General features: G+C 49.0%; 8 protein-coding genes across 8 annotated transcripts; 6 read left to right on the top strand and 2 right to left on the bottom strand.

Moving 5' to 3' along the window:
• Positions 1–4,401: 4,401 nt before the first annotated feature.
• H257_04864 (hypothetical protein) lies at positions 4,402–5,419 on the top strand (the record flags this gene model as incomplete). Its single annotated transcript, XM_009829510.1, has 1 exon — positions 4,402–5,419. A coding segment is annotated over one exon (816 nt), but the record flags the coding sequence as incomplete, so codon positions are not given.
• On the top strand, positions 5,414–6,198 carry H257_04863 (hypothetical protein). The gene has a single exon (XM_009829509.1). The coding sequence runs from the start codon at positions 5,493–5,495 to the stop codon at positions 5,961–5,963; it is 471 nt and encodes a 156-aa protein (XP_009827811.1). The 5' UTR covers positions 5,414–5,492; the 3' UTR covers positions 5,964–6,198.
• Positions 6,199–6,693: 495 nt separating this feature from the next.
• On the top strand, positions 6,694–7,670 carry H257_04862 (hypothetical protein). The gene has a single exon (XM_009829508.1). The coding sequence runs from the start codon at positions 6,752–6,754 to the stop codon at positions 7,484–7,486; it is 735 nt and encodes a 244-aa protein (XP_009827810.1). The 5' UTR covers positions 6,694–6,751; the 3' UTR covers positions 7,487–7,670.
• Positions 7,671–7,939: 269 nt separating this feature from the next.
• H257_04861 (hypothetical protein) lies at positions 7,940–9,319 on the bottom strand. Its single transcript, XM_009829507.1, has one exon. It carries the CDS (start codon positions 9,246–9,248, stop codon positions 8,046–8,048), a length of 1,203 nt encoding a protein of 400 aa, XP_009827809.1. The 5' UTR covers positions 9,249–9,319; the 3' UTR covers positions 7,940–8,045.
• Positions 9,320–9,517: 198 nt separating this feature from the next.
• On the top strand, positions 9,518–11,399 carry H257_04860 (hypothetical protein; the record flags this gene model as incomplete). Its single annotated transcript, XM_009829506.1, has 5 exons — positions 9,518–9,536; positions 9,922–10,292; positions 10,333–10,563; positions 11,051–11,248; positions 11,286–11,399. 5 exons carry the CDS (start codon positions 9,518–9,520, stop codon positions 11,397–11,399), a joined length of 933 nt encoding a protein of 310 aa, XP_009827808.1.
• Positions 11,400–11,622: 223 nt separating this feature from the next.
• H257_04859 (hypothetical protein) lies at positions 11,623–12,708 on the top strand (the record flags this gene model as incomplete). Its single annotated transcript, XM_009829505.1, has 3 exons — positions 11,623–11,716; positions 11,789–12,140; positions 12,237–12,708. The coding sequence occupies 3 exons, from the start codon at positions 11,623–11,625 to the stop codon at positions 12,706–12,708; spliced, it is 918 nt and encodes a 305-aa protein (XP_009827807.1).
• Positions 12,709–13,428: 720 nt separating this feature from the next.
• Positions 13,429–16,571, top strand: H257_04858 (TKL protein kinase; the record flags this gene model as incomplete). Its single annotated transcript, XM_009829504.1, has 14 exons — positions 13,429–13,557; positions 13,598–13,795; positions 14,038–14,132; positions 14,181–14,237; positions 14,285–14,393; positions 14,445–14,558; positions 14,602–14,739; positions 14,781–14,879; positions 14,941–15,174; positions 15,233–15,439; positions 15,757–15,966; positions 16,017–16,097; positions 16,155–16,275; positions 16,357–16,571. 14 exons carry the CDS (start codon positions 13,429–13,431, stop codon positions 16,545–16,547), a joined length of 1,983 nt encoding a protein of 660 aa, XP_009827806.1. The 3' UTR covers positions 16,548–16,571.
• An 87-nt stretch (positions 16,572–16,658) lies between these two features.
• Positions 16,659–17,595, bottom strand: H257_04857 (hypothetical protein; the record flags this gene model as incomplete). Its single annotated transcript, XM_009829503.1, has 5 exons — positions 16,659–16,911; positions 16,954–17,068; positions 17,123–17,210; positions 17,280–17,361; positions 17,408–17,595. 5 exons carry the CDS (start codon positions 17,593–17,595, stop codon positions 16,659–16,661), a joined length of 726 nt encoding a protein of 241 aa, XP_009827805.1.
• Between the last annotated feature and the right edge of the window lie 377 nt (positions 17,596–17,972).

Genomic DNA, 17,972 nt, shown 5'->3' with positions numbered 1-17,972 from the left:
TATTTATATCCATTTTTTTATTTTGCAGTGACATTATTATAAACCTCTCAAATAAAAAAATAAACGTTAGGCTTACCATTAACTTCCAACACATTCGCATCCCTGCCGCCGCATTTTTCTGGTGGCCCAGCACCCTCCTTGGGCGAGTGGGAATCAGTTCTGCCCGGCTATTCAATTGAGTACCCTGCGGGCTTTCGATGTGTGATGCCGTACTTGTTGGCATAGTTGGCGTATCATCGTGATTGGTTGAAGTCAACTTTGGACGCTAGCCATCCTATATTTTTGTCCCTAATTTGGCGGTCAGGGCTACTGAGCCATTTGTCAGCACGGGTGCATGGTGATGTCATGTTAAATGCAGCTACTGGAATGGTTGCAACTGGTGTACCCCCTCACGTTACCATGATGGACCGATTGAGCCGTTTGGAAAGTGGGCTCCAGGAGTTTCAGACAACAGTGTTTGATAATATCGACGCCATCCCGCAAAGTGTGGCCACTAAAATCCAAAATCAAGCAACGGACTCGGCCCCCGTCACATTTAAAATGATGAAAGAGTCATTCGCAGAACTACGGACTCAGCTCTTGGAGCATTTACAACCTATGCCAACGGATATCCTCGGAGAGGATTCCCTACGAAGTGTAACGACGTGCGCTCCTCAAGAACAAACTGTACCCGTGGGATTAACCTATACTGGGAAATTGATGTGTCCCAACAGCAAGTTGTTTGATTGGTGGGCTGCGTGGTGGTGCGAAAATTCTGCCGAGAACATTCCGCCGTTTTACAAATTGCGGCGAAAGGATTTCCCTGGATACAAGGACAAAGTCAACTTTTCCAAGGCAACAGTTGTGGTTGACCTCATTCTAACAACCTGTGACCTCAACCGCAGCGAGGTTTTTGCAATGACAGTTCATCAACGCAACGAGGTTTATCAAACTGCGATGACGTCGATTTGGTTAGCCATCGCAGCTGCAGGCAGTAATCGCGCAGCAAAACGACGTGTCAACGAGATATCCTACCACACTCTGTACGACTTGATAAAAAAGCACAACCTTAATAAATCATAATTTGAATCATTGTATTCTCAGCTTACACTACACACCTCCAGCTCGGAAGAGGCGAATCCTTGATGGAGCTTGACGCGCAGAAAAGAAAGACTCTTGTTTTCCGCTGTGGGCATGCCTTAACATACATTTTTATCGCACCACCAGTGTATATCATTCAATCGTAATTCAGACAATACAATCAGAGCGTACATGCGGCAGTGACGTTGCACTGGTGTGTTTGGGTCGCACCAGGATCCATCGGCCGTCGCCGCGGTCGTTGGCCTGCCACAGTGTGCATGCCCGGGACACTGCTCGGTGCAATTGACCTACCTACGTATAAGATATATGAGTCATGCATACAGTCATCACCACTGTGTACCTCCCTGAGCGTTGAACAAGTAATTCGGGCGTGTTGTCGCCGCAAGTGCAGTCGCCGTGATCGCTGGATAATTGTTTCTGCGACAAACTCATAAAGTGAATATGTATTAATACTGAGAGGAGTTCGTGAATAATTCGTAAAGAGTCCAATATCAATGAATAGGCCTGGATTTTGTCTTCATGTAGCGTATTGTAGAATTATAATCCGATACCCTACGAGTCGAGTTACATGCCTTCCACGGCAGCATCTCGGAAAAAGTGTTCTTAAAATGGACTTTTACGTTGTACTTGCTTTGAGTAATTGGGCGACCACATTTCACAAAACGCGTGGGTTATTTGGACGTTTAGGACTAGTTTATGTTCATCAAATACCATCAATCTCCACATATAGTAAACGGGATACTTCATAGCCCTTTCACAGATGTACCTCTATAAAGCTATATTGGCTCGGGGCTGCATATATATCGGGGGTTGACTGTCGTACGACCTGCTTTGGTATCACGAAGTAGTTTGACTATAGTTTCCGCTGAAGCAATTGCACGACATAAAAAGCTGAGTAGGTACCACAACCACTGAGCTTTTTATCGTGTAATGGCTTCAGTCGTCACCAATATATATGTACAATGAATTTGTCATGAATTTCACACGTGTGATACAACACAGCCTCAACGAGTATGTAGCTTCGCAGCCAGTAGTAGTTTTTGCTTGAATGGACATCGTTGGCGGACGTAGCTTTGATGTAGCACACGCTGGACAACACGTGGATCTCGCGTTCCATGATCCCCTGGTACCCGACGAGTATTGCAAGCTCGAAAGTCAAGATACAGATCCCAACATTGTGTGGGCTGATAGTTCGACTGCAGCTTGTTCATGAGAGGAGAGGTCAATGTGCATTTAGGTGCTGAAAGCGTGAGTTTTGACTTCGGATTCCGGCCTTCGACAGCATGAATGTGAATAGACTTCGTCAACGCACAATCTCCATTTCAACAACATAGGTGTGAGTGCTTTGTAAAAGCACCTTCTCCTCACTTAACCACCTGCTTTATAAACAAGTGTAAATGATGTCATGAAATTGATCTCATGGCGGCAGGTAGTATGTATGGTGTCAGAAGTTGCCTTTCTGGGGACAGGTAGGTCGTGTTGTTTCAGTTAAAGCCTCATATGCTCGAGTACTTCTCTTTCAACGTATATATTCCGAAATTAACTTCATGGGAGTCTTGTGATCATCACTTGGTTGGTCTGAGTGCTTTCTTCAAGCATATCCACATGTGTGTTCATTTCGACTTCATCCTTGTTCTATGTTGTATATCCTATTCTACCTGCCGCACAGGTTAATATGCTGGCACACCATGTTTTGATGTTGTTTCATCTTACAGTGTACTCTCTACAGTAGATTGCACTAGAAAAAGTGTTCTTAAAATGGACTTTTACGTTGCGTCTTCCTTTGTCGTAGACCTTTCGAGACATGACACTTCATAGGTTTTCGATAGGATTCAAGGCCGGTGTCTTGGCAGGCCACTGGATAACGTCCACGGCAACAGCAGGCTCATCGAACCACTCCATAACAGAGCGCGCCGTGTGTATGGAAGCATTGTCTTGCTGGAAACGGTAGTTTTCGGCATGCATGCAGTCCCTTACGCTGCTGGATTGTCCAGGAATCTTTGGATGCGGCTCCGGACCGTCCCAATTCATTGGTGATATTGTTGGTGGACTTGCCTTCGCGACGATGCAAGAGAACCTCGATCTTCTCGTCTTCCGTCAAAGGATCACCCTTGGGCATTGAGTAAATGCCTAGAGTGTGTTGTGTTGTGAGTTTGACTTGTAGGTGTAGTCTGTGTGTCAATTACCTTCGATTTGGATGTGTTGTCTCAAAATGGGAAAAGGTCGTGACTGTCATATCATTATTTCCCGCCCACATTTGAACTCCCGCCGTTTTCTCGAGCCCCATGCCTCCGATCGTCAAATCGCAGTCGTCACTGGACAGACATTTGCTGTCTTTGTGATTGGTTAAAAGGATATTGCATTTAAGCCAATCACACATGAGTAACAACTGGATTCATGGGGTCTCATATCATTATTTGCACCACTTTACGATGCCGATATTTTCGCCTATATTTCATGTGATTTTCTGGATTATGAGGCAATTCCGCGGCGAAATGAGCGCTGTATGTGAGCCCAGACGTGAGATACTGTACTTGAATGCATGACTTTTATATATACTGGTGGCATATCATTGGGAGGTCTGACATACAGTAGTGGTGCATTTTGATAGGCCCCCTAGAAAGTACTAGAGCATGACGCAACGCTAACCGAACATATCGATGAACAAGGCGCAGAAATAGTCCGTGATGTCGACATAGCTAGCGAGTATGTTACTTATAGGTTGGCTGAAGCAATTACTACGTAGTAGACTCTGTGTGAAGGTGATAGAGTGAAGGTGATAACGTAAAAGTCCAATTTAAGGTGCCTGATCCATTTTAAGGTGCACGTGAATCAGCCAATCGATTCCTAGAAAGGCAGTTTTTAACCTAACCGCCCAAAAAATATGCGAATGGGTACACAAAGACTAAGCTTAAAAATGTGCACCTTAAATTGGACCTCTTGTTTTCAGCTGCAGTGGAGTGAATGATAATGAATTATAACAGAAAACAGATTTCAATCATATCTCCCGAATACTGTAGGCCTCGATTTTGGCTACATGTAACGTATTGTAGAATAATAGTCGGATTCCCTATGAGTCCAGTTATATGCCTTCCACGACAGTCTCTCCGAAAACGTGTTGTTAACTATAAATTGGACTTTTACGTAAACGCTGACATTGATTCCTCACCGAATGACTGTGAATTAAGTTTTCCCTAAACGATGTCAGGAGGATGAATTATAACAATGTCTTGAACCAAGCCAATCAACGAGGAGATCACCTTAGTCCAATCAGAAGAGATTACAGGAATGAGCTAACCGTAAGTTTGAAAAACGATTTCAGGTTCTGGTAGTATGAATCGCCCGATCTATGTCGTGGACGAAGTGTCGCGGGCTGTGTGCTCGGTTGAGAATGTGCGCGAAGCACAAAAGCTCTACCGATACGATCCCACGAACGTCGTCCCAGGCGTCGAGCTCCTCTACAGCCTCAGCCTTCCGCTTCCTATTGTGAACAAGATCATCAATTTTGTTGGTATTTGGACCCGCAGAGTCGAAGAATTGACTCACAGCATCAACGGTCGTGCTGATCTCGACACAGAAATCCTTCATCTTGTTGTGCCATTCGATTCTGCCATTGACGGTGTCGTCCAAGTTCGTCCACCGGTGGAACTCGTGTTCGATTGTGTGTCCCACGACCAAGGTTGGGCCACCGAAAACCCCGAACTGAATCACACGTACCAAGGCTGTCACAGCTGGATTGAGTTTGAAATCCAAGATGCTCACGGTGTTACAATTGTGCCTCGCCGCGATGTCTGCCGCAACTTTCGCGCCTCGTCGTCGTCTCGTCATCACATGCTCATTGTCCGTGATCGTGATGTACTGGAGAATGTCTTGCCTGGACACAGCATCGTGGTGCATATGCGAGCTCAATACGGCGGCTGGGCCAACCACGTCGATTTTTGCCGCGTTGCTCTTCACCAAGTTGCCCACGTGCGCGACGAAGTGGATCAATTTGAACTCCGCAAGTGGGCAAAGACTGCATTGCTACGTGTGGACCCGGGACAGCACGTGATGCCACGTCAACTCGTGCCTTTGAATCTGGATAGCATGATGGCACTTGTGGTTCAGCTTTTACGATCTTATTGTACAGTGAGCTAACCCATTATGTCGTAAAAAATGCCATCGCGTTCCAGTTAACCAACAATAGTGCTTGAGCCTCTGCAACACAAACGTTAACGCTATCCCTTTCAACCACGGCTCAGCATCAACCGTTATATATATACTAACTGCCAAGGACCGCCATCCAACGAAGTTTCAACCGCGGCCACTATGGATTAGGATTGACGGTTACTCCATCGGCCAAAAATCCCTCTCCACAGGAATCAACCCCATACAGTGTATAATCCAGTTGACACCGAGTTGCCTGGGTTGGGATGCATCGTCGAGTGTTGGAGCGGTCGGAGCGGTCGGAGCTGTGGCATGTAGATCCAGTGACCAAGGTAGCCAACGAGTTCTCGTCCACGGCCGCGGCTCTTCAGTCTTTTCGTCGTGCGATTTATTTGCCAGCCGACATTGCGATTATGGTGCAACTGCTTCGACGGTGCGGCCTCACCAGTGCCGTGATCCGGGTCATTTTCGATCGCGCAAACGTCTTCGCCGCGTACGTTCAAGAAACGAATGACATTCTTGATGGCTACGCCCCCATGGACGAAGCATACTTGAGACTTCGCCTGCCCACGCCAGTGGTGTCATCCGCGTTGACCACATCCCCCCTCCCCTCTGCCCTCACATTCGAATGTGTGTCTCGAGATCTAGGTGGCGTGGCAGTCACACATCAGTCCCCCGTACGCTGTCACAGATGGCTCGAGTTTGAAATCCTCGACGCTCACCAACGGGTGATATAGCCTCGCCAGGATGTCTGTCGCATGTTTCGCTCGTGCCGAGACTACCGCTGCCACGTGCTAACAGTAGACGATCCCCAAGTATTAAAGCACCTTCTTCCTGGCCACTCCGTGGTGCTCCATGTGCGGGCAGATAAGAAAGGCTCGAGCAACTACGTCAAGTATGCCGGCATCTCATTACACTTTGCCGTGACGTTGTCTGGTGATGTCGACGATGACCAAGTCCAACGAAATCGAGAAATGACGTTGCCTGTTGTCGTCAGCACAGCCGCGACACGAAACTATGATTTGGAGAAACCTGCCGCAACCAATGCGCCATCGAGTTGTGCAGTGGAGAATCCAATGACGACTGTCAGTGCTACCGACGTCACTACGATTGAAGCAGCTTCGAAGGACACCTGGGAAACGGTGGAGTCCCCTGTGAAGCCCTTGATGCCCCTTTCGACGACAGAAGAATGGGTGGACGTTACGCAGCCCAGGACAGTTAAACCACCCAAGGAAGATGCTACAGTTGCTCCCTCGCCACACGAGGCTGGACAAGCCCCCAATAATACCACCAAACACCCCGACGATAAGTGCGGCATCAGCTGAAGAAACCAACGTGGCATACTATTAATACTAGTGTAGCGTAGTATAAAAGTAACATGTTACAGTAATTGTAATTTTGCAACAAGAATGTATGTACTAGAAAGAAGAGTGAATTATTGCTTACTACGAGTTGATTGGATATCATTTGGAATGTTTGTTGCAGGGTTGCATTTTGCGCATCGTCCCAACACTGTTGCAGCGATATGCTGCTCCATCAACGTCGTATCCTGCGACCAACTCCGCCACCACCACCGCCGACGTTCGAAGACCCGTTAAGTCTTCCCGTGTGGCTAGTGGACAATGTCACGCACGAAGCGACGGAGATCCCATGTGAACCAGCCACCCGTCAAGTGAATTACCTGGCCACTGAAGTGGCAGACACTTTATCGATTCTCAGCCGTGTCAGTGGCGCGCCGGTTGCGCTAGTGAATCTCATTGCGTACATGGCGGATATATGTACAAATCATGCCGTGGACACGCACGACCTGGTCGTCGGAAATGCACCGTTGGATCGCGAGTACCTTCGTTTCGTTGTTCCCATTTCGTCGACGCCACACCTGGAAGTGCTTTCTTCGAGTCTCGTCATTGAGTGCGTGTCTCACGACCAAGGGTGGGCAAGCGATGATGCTGACAACCACTCGTACAAGAACTGCTGGAGCTGGGTGGAATTCGAGGTCGTGGATGTGTCGAATGGGTCGGTTGTCCTGCCCCGGCAAGAAATGTGTCGCAATTTGCGAGCTTCGAAACCCTTTCGCCGCCACCGTTTGCGAGTGACTGACAAGGCCATACTGGATCGCCTGCGACCAGGATGTCACGTCGTGCTCCACCTTCGCGCAGAGTTTAACGCGTGGTCAAATCACGCGCGGTACGCCAGCATCTCCCTTCGCCAGTGGTGGGGCCTTCGCGATGAAGAGTCTGCCGTTATATCGAGCCGCTAGGCATAACATCGTTGCGTACATAGCACTTGAATAGACTAATGAATATTCCCATTCACGATAATTCACTCGGCATTCTGTACTCGTGTAAGATTCGACACTACAATGTCCATATTCACAGTCCATGCTACAATGTAATTCCAGTAAACAAACATCAAAATAATGCCCATATATATATATATATATTCACGCTTACTGCAGTAAAACAGTTTGTTTTCAAATAATCAGAATATTCATTCTAATTTAAATATTACTAAGTAACAAATAAATAAAAAAGGATTTTATGAACTGTAAAACAATTTTTTGGAATAATAAAAAGGAGAAAAATTATTAACAAGTTCTATTTTATATTTATTTTTAGCGTCGCTACATCCCCACTTGAACTCACTGTCAAATGGCATACTGGTACGAAGTACTTTGAAGTACGAAGGAACGAGTTGAGGATATCACAGTGTATACGATTTATGTATGTTGTACTATTGATAATTAATTGATAATCCAACTGTATAAGATTTATTATGAATGTTGAACTATTGATAGTTGATAATATCCAATTACAGGCTCAAGGATGGGTAACATGCATGTAAATCAAGCCCATAGTCGACCCCAGGACCAACCCGGCAATCAAAAAGAAACCTGTGAACGTGCCCGCGACGCCCCGATCTCGCTCGTCCACACTTTCGTTGACCACGAGGATCGTGAGCGAGCCAAAGTACCCGTTCGAGAGCCCCAAGAGCACGACAAACAAGACCGACCATGCGTCGTGCGTGAACCACACGCGCTGCACCGTCATGACGATGCACGGAATCAAGAGCATACGCAGGACCACTGGCTTCCAGATCGTGTCCTTGGTCAAGCCAAAGCGATACGGCACCAATACACGACCGATGCAATCCATCACGGAGAACACGGTGAGGAGGATCAGGGGCCACCACCCCGATCTTTGGAGATCGGGAAAGTTGAAGCTGGTCATTTCTGTGACGAGGGGCGGCCACAGACACAGCGTTGTGAAGAACGAGAGCGTCACGAGCAGTTCCTGGCGATAGCATTGTCGAAGGACATTCCACCGATTCATGGGCGACAAAGCAACGTCGATTGGTGGCGCGTGGTACGAGGACGTGGGTTCAAACTCGACATGCCGTTTCAGACGCATGAGCATGTGGAACGCACCGACACAGACGACCACGGTGATGGCGCCAATGTAAAAGTACATCGCGCTCGACTCGACGACGGCGTCGATGGGAAAAACGAGCTTGGTGAAGACCCGGAACACACTCCCAATCAGCGCACTCAGCCCCACGCCAAATTGGAGCGCTTCTTGAGCATGCACGGGGTATGTCGCCGCCAGCGCAATGACACAACTGTCCAGGAAAGCGGTCGCGACGGCTGCGAACGCCGTGGCCACGAGCACCACGGCCATGTACGCATTGTGGGACGACACAACAAAGTACGCCGTGGGTACGATCATGAGCACAAGAAACTGGCCCCCGAATCCACCCACGATGCGGCTGGCGTACGTCGCCGTGTCGGTCGACCCAAACGCAACCACGAGGCCCAGCGTAATCAAGTTCGTGTACAAGAATACACACGTGATGTAAAACTCAATGTTGACGTCAGGGAACAGGAACTTCCAGTAGTCCACGGGCTGCGTGAGCGCCGAGAACGGGAAGAGGTACCCGATGCCAATCAACGAAAACAACACGTTGAGCGTGACCTTGTGCTTGGACCGTTCGGCCACGGTGGTCTCAGGCGTCATCAGTTCCATTATGCTTGTGTGTGGTACTTGGGATATTAGGAATTGAATTGACAGGTCGCGGTGGTTTCTCAACGATGGCGGCCGTTTCAATAGTGACTTATTTCGTGGTCACTAAGACCCATTGTACCGCGGAGAATGAACGGCCTTCAACTTGCTCGCATGAGGTCATTGGTCGCAGTGTCTTGGGACACTCGCATAGTTTACAGCATTTTGTGTTCCTGTTAGTCTTGTATTTCACGATTACCGTGGATTTACTCATCATTACATCCATAATTCGCATGGACTGGCGCAATAATGGTGGGTGCGCAAATTAGGAAAGACGTTTCAACGTAAACTGCTACTGCGCAGAACCCCAGTCGCCTGCGTAACATTACCTGTTAATGTTATGATCGACAAGCCTGATTGATGTACCGGTAACGTTATGGTACTATGTGTTGGCTCTGCTTTCAGCTTTCGGTAAGTTTACATTAACGTTGTAAGCTGGACAACGAACGGTGAGGATGTTTGCTAATCATCATACTAAGAGTGCTTTCATTGGTTGTTTTTTGGGCCAATCCAAAGTATCCAAAACGATCTTGTGAGTTGCTGGTGACGATGCACTTGCTGACGTACAGCTCTGCGTCTTCGGACAACGAAGAGCCCAAGACCCTTCCAATTTGGCTCGTAAATCCTGAGACTTAAGTTGCATCGGAACTGGCATCGTCGGACATTCCGTCGCTGAACTTGACACCGTACTCGACTGCTGACGTGGTTTCTGTCGGGTGCTCGCTGAGCCTGCGTGGCCTGCCGCTGGCTCTCGTGAACTGCATCCTTGATTCCGCAGGGGTATGGGTACACCACCAAACGGACACACGCGAAGTCGTGGAAGGATGGGCGCCAATGGAGCGGGAATACGTGCGTATGACCATTCCGGTCGACGCATACCCATCGGTCCATGTCTCAGTGTGTCGGGCTCTGACGATTGAATGTGTCTCGCATGACCAAGGATGGGCCACCGACATGCCAGAATCCAACTCCACGTACTTTGGATGCAATAGTTGGGTCGAATTCGACGTACTGGATGCCACTGGTGCACTGATGTGGCCTCGAGCAGACATGTGCCGCAACTTTCGCCCATGCCTCGTATCGTTGCCACATTCTGCACATCACCGATAGTGCCCTTTTGGATCGCCTCACGCCAGGCTGCCACGTCATTGTGTACCTCCGGGCGCTGGTTCCTGGCTGGAGCAACCATGCCAAGTACGGTCGCGTGCGAGTGCAATATGCTTGTGCCCTCAACGATTCGTTCAATGTCGAGCAATGCCCCAAACTAGCGTCGACCTCCGTTGAATGGACTCCTTAGCCCCCATGTCGCTTTATTTCCAATATTGATGGGTGAACAATCGATTGCGTCGAAGTACATAATAAAATCGAGGGGCTGATACAGTACCAATGGAGCAGACGAATGTCGCAGTTTGTGAAGCTGTCGGGCCGTAATGATTGAAAGGGAATTGACCAAAGATGGATAACCAAGAATCCAGAGCTTAACTGTACGTACTTTGAATATAAGAGTTGGGTCGAATTCGAAGAGAACTTGAATCCACATCGTTGGTTTGTGTTCTCGAGAGGCGCAACAAGTCAGCAAGCTCAACGTTGCTACCCCTTGAGCCCAATGCTGTCTTCACTCGTGATGGGTTTCAACGGCGGCCTGACAATGCAAATTTTCAATTGAACAATGTTTTGCGCGATGGGGGGTTTGAAAACTGGTGTCCTCGACCCCCCACACCATTTCTGAACTGGGGGACTGGGTATTCAACTTTGATGATCTGCAGTCCGAGCTCAACGTGGGTCCGTCAGCGTACATTCCCCCGTCGTTTGCAAGCTCGACCAACCAGCCCCATCCCGACACGGTAACACGATCGTTTCAGCGACGAGACGCCATCACAAGTATTACCGAGCACGAAGAATGGAATGTGTCGACCGAGGACGTCCAAACCGACCTCGATCGCACGTTGGAGACCATCCGGTCGGTCCCTTAAAGTCACCTCCATAGGTCGCATCCTCCAGAGCTTGCAGCGGACGCAAGAAGTGTACCTCGCGTTTGTCATGGACACGACTGGGAGCATGTTCTCAAACATGCACGCCGTCAAGACCCAAATCAGGGCTATCGCCGAGGCCTAGGGCTGGTGCTGCATGTGGCGTTTGTGAGGTACAAAGACCACGGGGACCGCCAACTCGATTCAAACGTTTCCATTCACGACTGACATGGCGGCCTTCCAGCACTTCGTTCAAAAGATTTCCGCCACCGGGGGCTCTCCCCGAAGATGTGCTGGGGGGCTCTGGGTGGCGTCGAAGCGGCTCCCCTGCCAACCAGATTGCACGAATGTGTTGTTTCACATTGGCGATGCCCCGCCCCATGGCACGACGTATTGAAATGGTGATGATCGCTTCCTCAACGGCCATCCGTGCGACCGACCAATCGCCATCGACCATCTTTGGTCTACTGGAGTCACTGAACGTGCGGTATTATTTGGAAAATTGACGAACTTGACAAACATGATGGTCGCAAGTGACGGTGTTCAACGTCACCGATCCGGTCAACGTGTGCAGCAGCGTGGCCACGGCCACGCAGCAAACGGTAGCGTGCGACCGAGCGACTGACGTTCAAGCTGGCGCGCCTGAGTTTACCTATAAGTTTGCCACGCGACCCCCCTTATGGTCATCGCTGCAAACTCGACACGTCACGGCGGCCCGATATGAGTGCGACCCCGCAAGCTTGTCCAAAGAGGATTTGTATGCTCCAATGTCCACGTTTGTCGGCCAACGCGTCATCCGCATCACCCCGCGCCCCTTCGCCCGAGGTTGCGAGCGTGCAGCGTTCTATGCTCAAACGTTGGGTTTGCAACCGCAAAACTCGACATCGTTGTGGGGGCAAAGAGTAGCTAACGCTTTCTTTGGGGCCAGGGGTGTGAAGGACGGTGTGTTGGGAGCCCCCCTATATGCCGATGATATGTGTAGGCACATGAAAACGAGGGAAGGGCAGGCGATGGCGGTGGCGTTGACGCGAGCGTTCAACAATCTCATGAACAAGAATCACTCAACGTTCATTTCGCTGACGTTTCTGGAAGCCAGTGTGGCCAAGCTTGACGAGCCCGTCGAGTTTGTCGCGATGGAGCGCTTGTTGTCCAATTTTGAGCGCTTCTCAAACAGCGTCGACTGGCACTCCCCCCTCGCGACAACTGAACCGTGCGTGCAGTATGCAGTGGCGTTTACTCACTGGACGTGGGCAGCCACCAACGGGTATTTGATGGTCGTGGACTTGCAAGGCCAGCGAGTGGACCACCACACGCTTGTGCTCACCGACCCAGCCATCCACTGCATCATCGGAGTGCGCTTCGCTGGCGGCACAAACTTGGGGCCACGAGGCATGGCCAAGTTTTTGCCACACACGTGTGCAATGACTATTGCGCAAAGTTCAAGATGCTACTGAAGCCATAAAGGCGTCAACAACGTACATCTATACTGCTTAGTACTACCAGTAGTACCGAGTAGCTGCTCCACGCATGTACTTTTGGATTAATGCACTCAGCCCTGCCTTTGATTATTCCTTCCCGTTGTACATACTACAGTAGTAACACAGAGTACTTTGTATTCGCAGCGCACGCGCAAATGCCTTGACGTTTCACACGGAGACAGGGAAGGCAACAACATTCCAATAATCCCCAACCATCGGTGTGGTATTGAGTAAATGCTGCACAGCACACGCTCTTATTCCTCACCTTCCTCTATCCAAACCCATCGACTACAGTAACTATATACGCGTAGCACTCCTCATTCTACATAGATCATCATGGGCAGCGGCCACTGATATCGCCCTTCTCTACCGCCAGTGATCTCTAACGAGGACGACGACAACGTTCATTCCATCGCGTACTCCGCAAACCATATTGACCCGGCACGCAACGGTATCGCACCTGCCTTCACTATCCAAGTGGTGAGCAAGAATGTACCAAGAACTTCATATAATCGAAGTCAACATCGTTGCCTCACTAAAGACTTCACTGCGAGTTCAGCAGCTGTAGTCCCCTTCTCCAGCACCATCGTCGTCGTCCGCGACCATTCGTCTGGCTCAAGTAGGAGGTCAATGTGGCTAAACAAAGCCAAAATGCAAAATCGACGGCTATAATTAGCGGTTTGCAACGTGGCCTTGATGGCTTTCGCCGATGGCAAGGAGCGGGTCCTACCGTCAAGCTCCAGTCGACGCGATGTCACAGAAAAGTACAAGGCAATTCTTCAACCAAAGTCTTCCGTGGACATTCAGCCTCAACACGTTGACCGAGTACGTTTGTGCATGAAATGCCAACTCAAATGACCGGTAGGTGTTCAAGCGCATGCTCACGCAACACAAGACCGTCGACACAACATCCAAATGGACCAACCGATTCGTGGCTAGCTCGACGGAGATGGCATTTCAGACGTGGAGCGTTGCATTCTACTCGACGTCTGCGCGGACACTGATGTTGTGTGTGGTGCTGGTGCACATGCTCGTGACGACAGTGGACTTTACATTCTCGCAAGTATAACAAAACGACTTCACCAGTCTTATGTAGCGAGAACTAGGTCCTCCACAGACAAATACTTGGCAACGTACGGTCACACGGAGCTGGCCCAGTGGTCGTACATTGTGATGCTGGTCCCCTTTATCGTACTCAAACCAAATCACGTTACATCCCACGCCTGGCTATGGTATATGCAAAGGTGGAAGGTATACATGCATCACATATATGTGTATATCGCATGAAATATATTTCACACGTAGTGGATCATTGCACTTGCGATGGTAATGCTGTGTACTGGACTTATGGTGCGGACGGGATGCATTTACGAAGTGAACCTGCACACCCTTCACACAAAGTAAGGGTACTGTGCATATGGGTAGCTTCATGACATTTTTCGTCGTAGGTACATGGCAAGTGTAAATGCCCTTGTTGCGAATGATCCCTCCAACGCCCAAACGACGTACGAGCTGCCACGTCACTGAAATCGCTTCATGATTCAAAATTTAGGGAGGCAATCGATGCTTTGTCCCAGCTTGATGCGACCTTTGCCACAACCCTTGGCAACTACGGCGACTTGGTCGTGGCAGTGAACACGATTTTAATCCTCGTCACGCAGGTGGTCCAATTCCAATGTGTATAAACCTGTTTTATAGAATAAATTTCGTAGGTGGTGGTCTCGGCGTCCCACTGCGACTTGGTACACACCGTGTTGGCCTGGTTTGCGTTGATTGTGGCTCTCATGTCAAATTCTGCATACTGGCATGTGATTCCCCATGAAGAGGTAACCCCGAAACTCCGAGTCTAGACAAATGGTTTGTATGTAGGCGTACGTGTACTTTATGGTCAGTGGACTGCTCTGCTTCCAAATCACGCGCGAATTGGACTTGTGCCATCGTACCAACTTTTTGTACTACTACAACGCTGAAAAGTCGGCCGAAGTGCTTCGCGACCAGCTCGACCACGTACAACTACTCGATCTTTCATTGCACTTTACACCCACTAGGCTTTGGAATTGATTGTGTACAACGAATGCAAAGCTGAAGAAATGCAAGCCGTGGCCCAAACCATCGATGAAAACGCAGAGTTGTGCGCGAAACTCCAAGTTCGTACTATCATTGATTTGGAGTATAGAAAAAGTCGAAGTAATTTATTCTTCCCCCTAGCCATACCGTATCCCCCTAGAAGAACTGACCCTGAAGCGAGTGATCGGACAAGGCGCGTACGGGGAAGTGATCTTGGCCGAATTCTGCGGCACGATGGTGGTGCTCAAGCGAATGCATCGACACAAGATCACCCGCGCCGCCGTCCAAGAGTTCACCGACGAAATCTTGCTCATGTGCCAGCTGCGGCACCCCAACATTGTGCAGTTTATCGGCGCTAGTTGGAATACGTATTCGGTCGGTACCACCTATATGTATGTACGTTTATAGGAACAGTTGTATTTCTATTGTGTAGAACATTGGCTTCGTGTTGGAATACGTCGGCCATGGAGATTTGTACGTGATTATCCACGACAAGCGCGTGGCCAAGTCGTGGTCTGACCCGCTTCATCGCATTGCGGTGGACTCTGCCCGCGGGATTTGCTACCTCCACAGCAAAAACATCATTCACCGTGACTTAAAAAGCTCCAACATCCTCATCAGCCCCACTTATACGGCAAAGGTATTAAAAAATATGATTGTCCTTTGACCCCAAATTTGGACTTTTGTGCTGATTCACGCCAACTCCATCGATCGATTTTTTGTATTGACTTTTGTATGTAAGAGTCGTCCAGTGTCACACTAATTTAAGTCACACACTGATTCGATGTTGAATTGGTCGAATAGCGGATTTGATTGGCTACTTGATTCGTGATTTGGGTTTTGATTGGCCGATCGATTGTCCGTGGATTTGGTACCCCCCACTCCAATTTCGAATCGACTTGAACGAAACCCCAAAACCCCTGACAATGCACGACCTATCAAATATATTTGATATAGATATGCGACTTGGGGATGAGTAAATCGATGGAAGAACTCAAAGCCAACGAGAAACAAGTGGGCACGCCCCTGTGGACTGCGCCCGAAGTGGTCACGGGCGGCCAATTCAGCCTAAAGTCCGACGTGTACGCGTTCGGCATCATCTTGACCGAATTGATCACACGAAAGACGCCGTACGCAGACAAGACCAAGACCATGTCTGCGTACAAGGTGGGGGGTCGTCGCATCCTCCTTGGTAAAAATTGATTCCAAGTTCGTAGATCATGCTCGAAGTGGCCGCGAATGGGCTACGCCCGGCGTTGCCTACGTGGCTCCCCGAAGCACTTCGGCATTTGATTGTGGTACAACAATTGACTACGAGACCCAGCGTGATGAATTTTATGATTGGGTTGTGGTAGTCGTGTTTGGATGTGTCGCCTGATGATAGACCCACGATGCTGCAAGTGCTGCAGTTGTTACAAACAGATGCCATTTATCAATTGCAAGGGCGGGCGTTGTGGTCGAAAGTTCGAGGACTTGGTACAAACACAAGCGAGATATTCATGCAATATATATATATATATATATGGACTCGACCGATCGATTAAAACTTGGTTGTAGTGTCCGAGCGCGCCCATCGTACGACGAGCTTTTCGATGGAAATGATCCGCGTGGCCAAGGCGCAATCCGAGCTCGAAACGTATTCCAAGCCACGAGCGATTGACTCTGACGATTCCGAAGAAAATGACGTCCCAACCCTCTCCAACTTTCACTCAAACATCGTTGAAACGACTGTCGTCGAAGAATGGTAATTAATGTAATTAATAGAACTCCGGAGTATTATTGTCGATTTTTTCAAATGTCCCATAACAGCACAAACTGTGCCGAGACATATGATTGGCTAGCATCATCCACATCTCCATTTATTTCGTCAAATCTCGAAACGCTTCAAATTGGTGGATCTGAGTTTGGAGCGCTGCGACGACGTTATTTTGTTGTGTCGTGCGCTTGTCCCGCTCGTTCGCGTAATAGCTGGTTAACACCATGCTGCGATGTGACCACTGCAGCGTTTGTTCTTGCAATCGTTGGATCTCGTCTTGCAGTTGGGCGATTTTGTCTTCGGCTTCCTGGGTCCCTTCTTCCGCCAGCACCGTCTTTCGAATGCCAAACGATAAACTACAGCGAACATGACGACTCACTGTGAAGCTTCACATGTACCTCGTGTTGTACAGCGCTTGGTATGCCTCAATTGTCATGCGGATTTCGTCCCTTACACGCAGCAACGACCGACCGCGCTCGGGGCACGCCAGGATCACTTGTCGGATGATTTCATCTACGGAATGGAATAGACTTGGTAGTATAAGATAGCACCACTAACTCTACGAACCAAACAACTGGGCGTGAAGGCGCTCTCGATTCGCGCAGATGCCGACTTTCTTGGCTTGTTCGGTCACCAAATTGGACTCCAATGCAGCCTATGACCACACATTTAAACCATGTGAAAAACAACAAGCTAGGCTGGTTTAATAGGAAGATGTATCTACCTGCAGATCCAACACTTCGGCGCGACTACTGGGGGCAAGCGACACGTTCTGTTGCCATTTGCCGCGGTCGTCCTTCCACTCTCTACATTATCCTTATGAGGACGATGGTATTTATACATATAACAAACTGCCTCGATGGAAGCATGGCCTTCATGAGCTCGGGCGACACCAATGGGTCCCCGCCCATCGTGCCTTTGGTGGACTGTGGCTTGGACTCCGTCGCAGTCAGTCGCGATGTAGAGCTCGCTTCCACGAGGAATGCATCGTCGTGTTTTAGGAGAGAGAACGGAGGGCTAGGCGTCACGGAGTCGCACATGGTTTAGTGACGATGGGTTGCCGTGAAACGTTGTATGAAACTGTCAGCCGTTACGCCTTGATGATGACAAAAAAAGGCGGTTCAACGGCCAAATGAAAACGCGAGCTTTACCTATTAACATACCTGTAGCAGTATACTATCGAGTAGTCACGATGCATGTGACGAAAGCTCATGGCTTAACAGTGGTCGAGACCATTCATAACCCTTTTTGTGTATTTGAGATTTTTAGAAAGAATATATGAAATTCTGTAGGCATACGTAGTTTTCCTCAGTGAATTCGTTTCTGCCATTAACAATACCTTGATTCACATTACTTTTCGAGTTATTGAGCAGGCATCTCAGAATATTTACACGCGCAATTCCTATGAAAATGTCAG

Source organism: Aphanomyces astaci, assembly GCF_000520075.1.
Source record: "Aphanomyces astaci strain APO3 unplaced genomic scaffold supercont1.8, whole genome shotgun sequence".
Classification (NCBI taxonomy): Eukaryota; Oomycota; class Saprolegniomycetes; order Saprolegniales; family Verrucalvaceae; genus Aphanomyces; species Aphanomyces astaci.
This window is presented reverse-complemented; position numbering and strand designations above follow the sequence as displayed.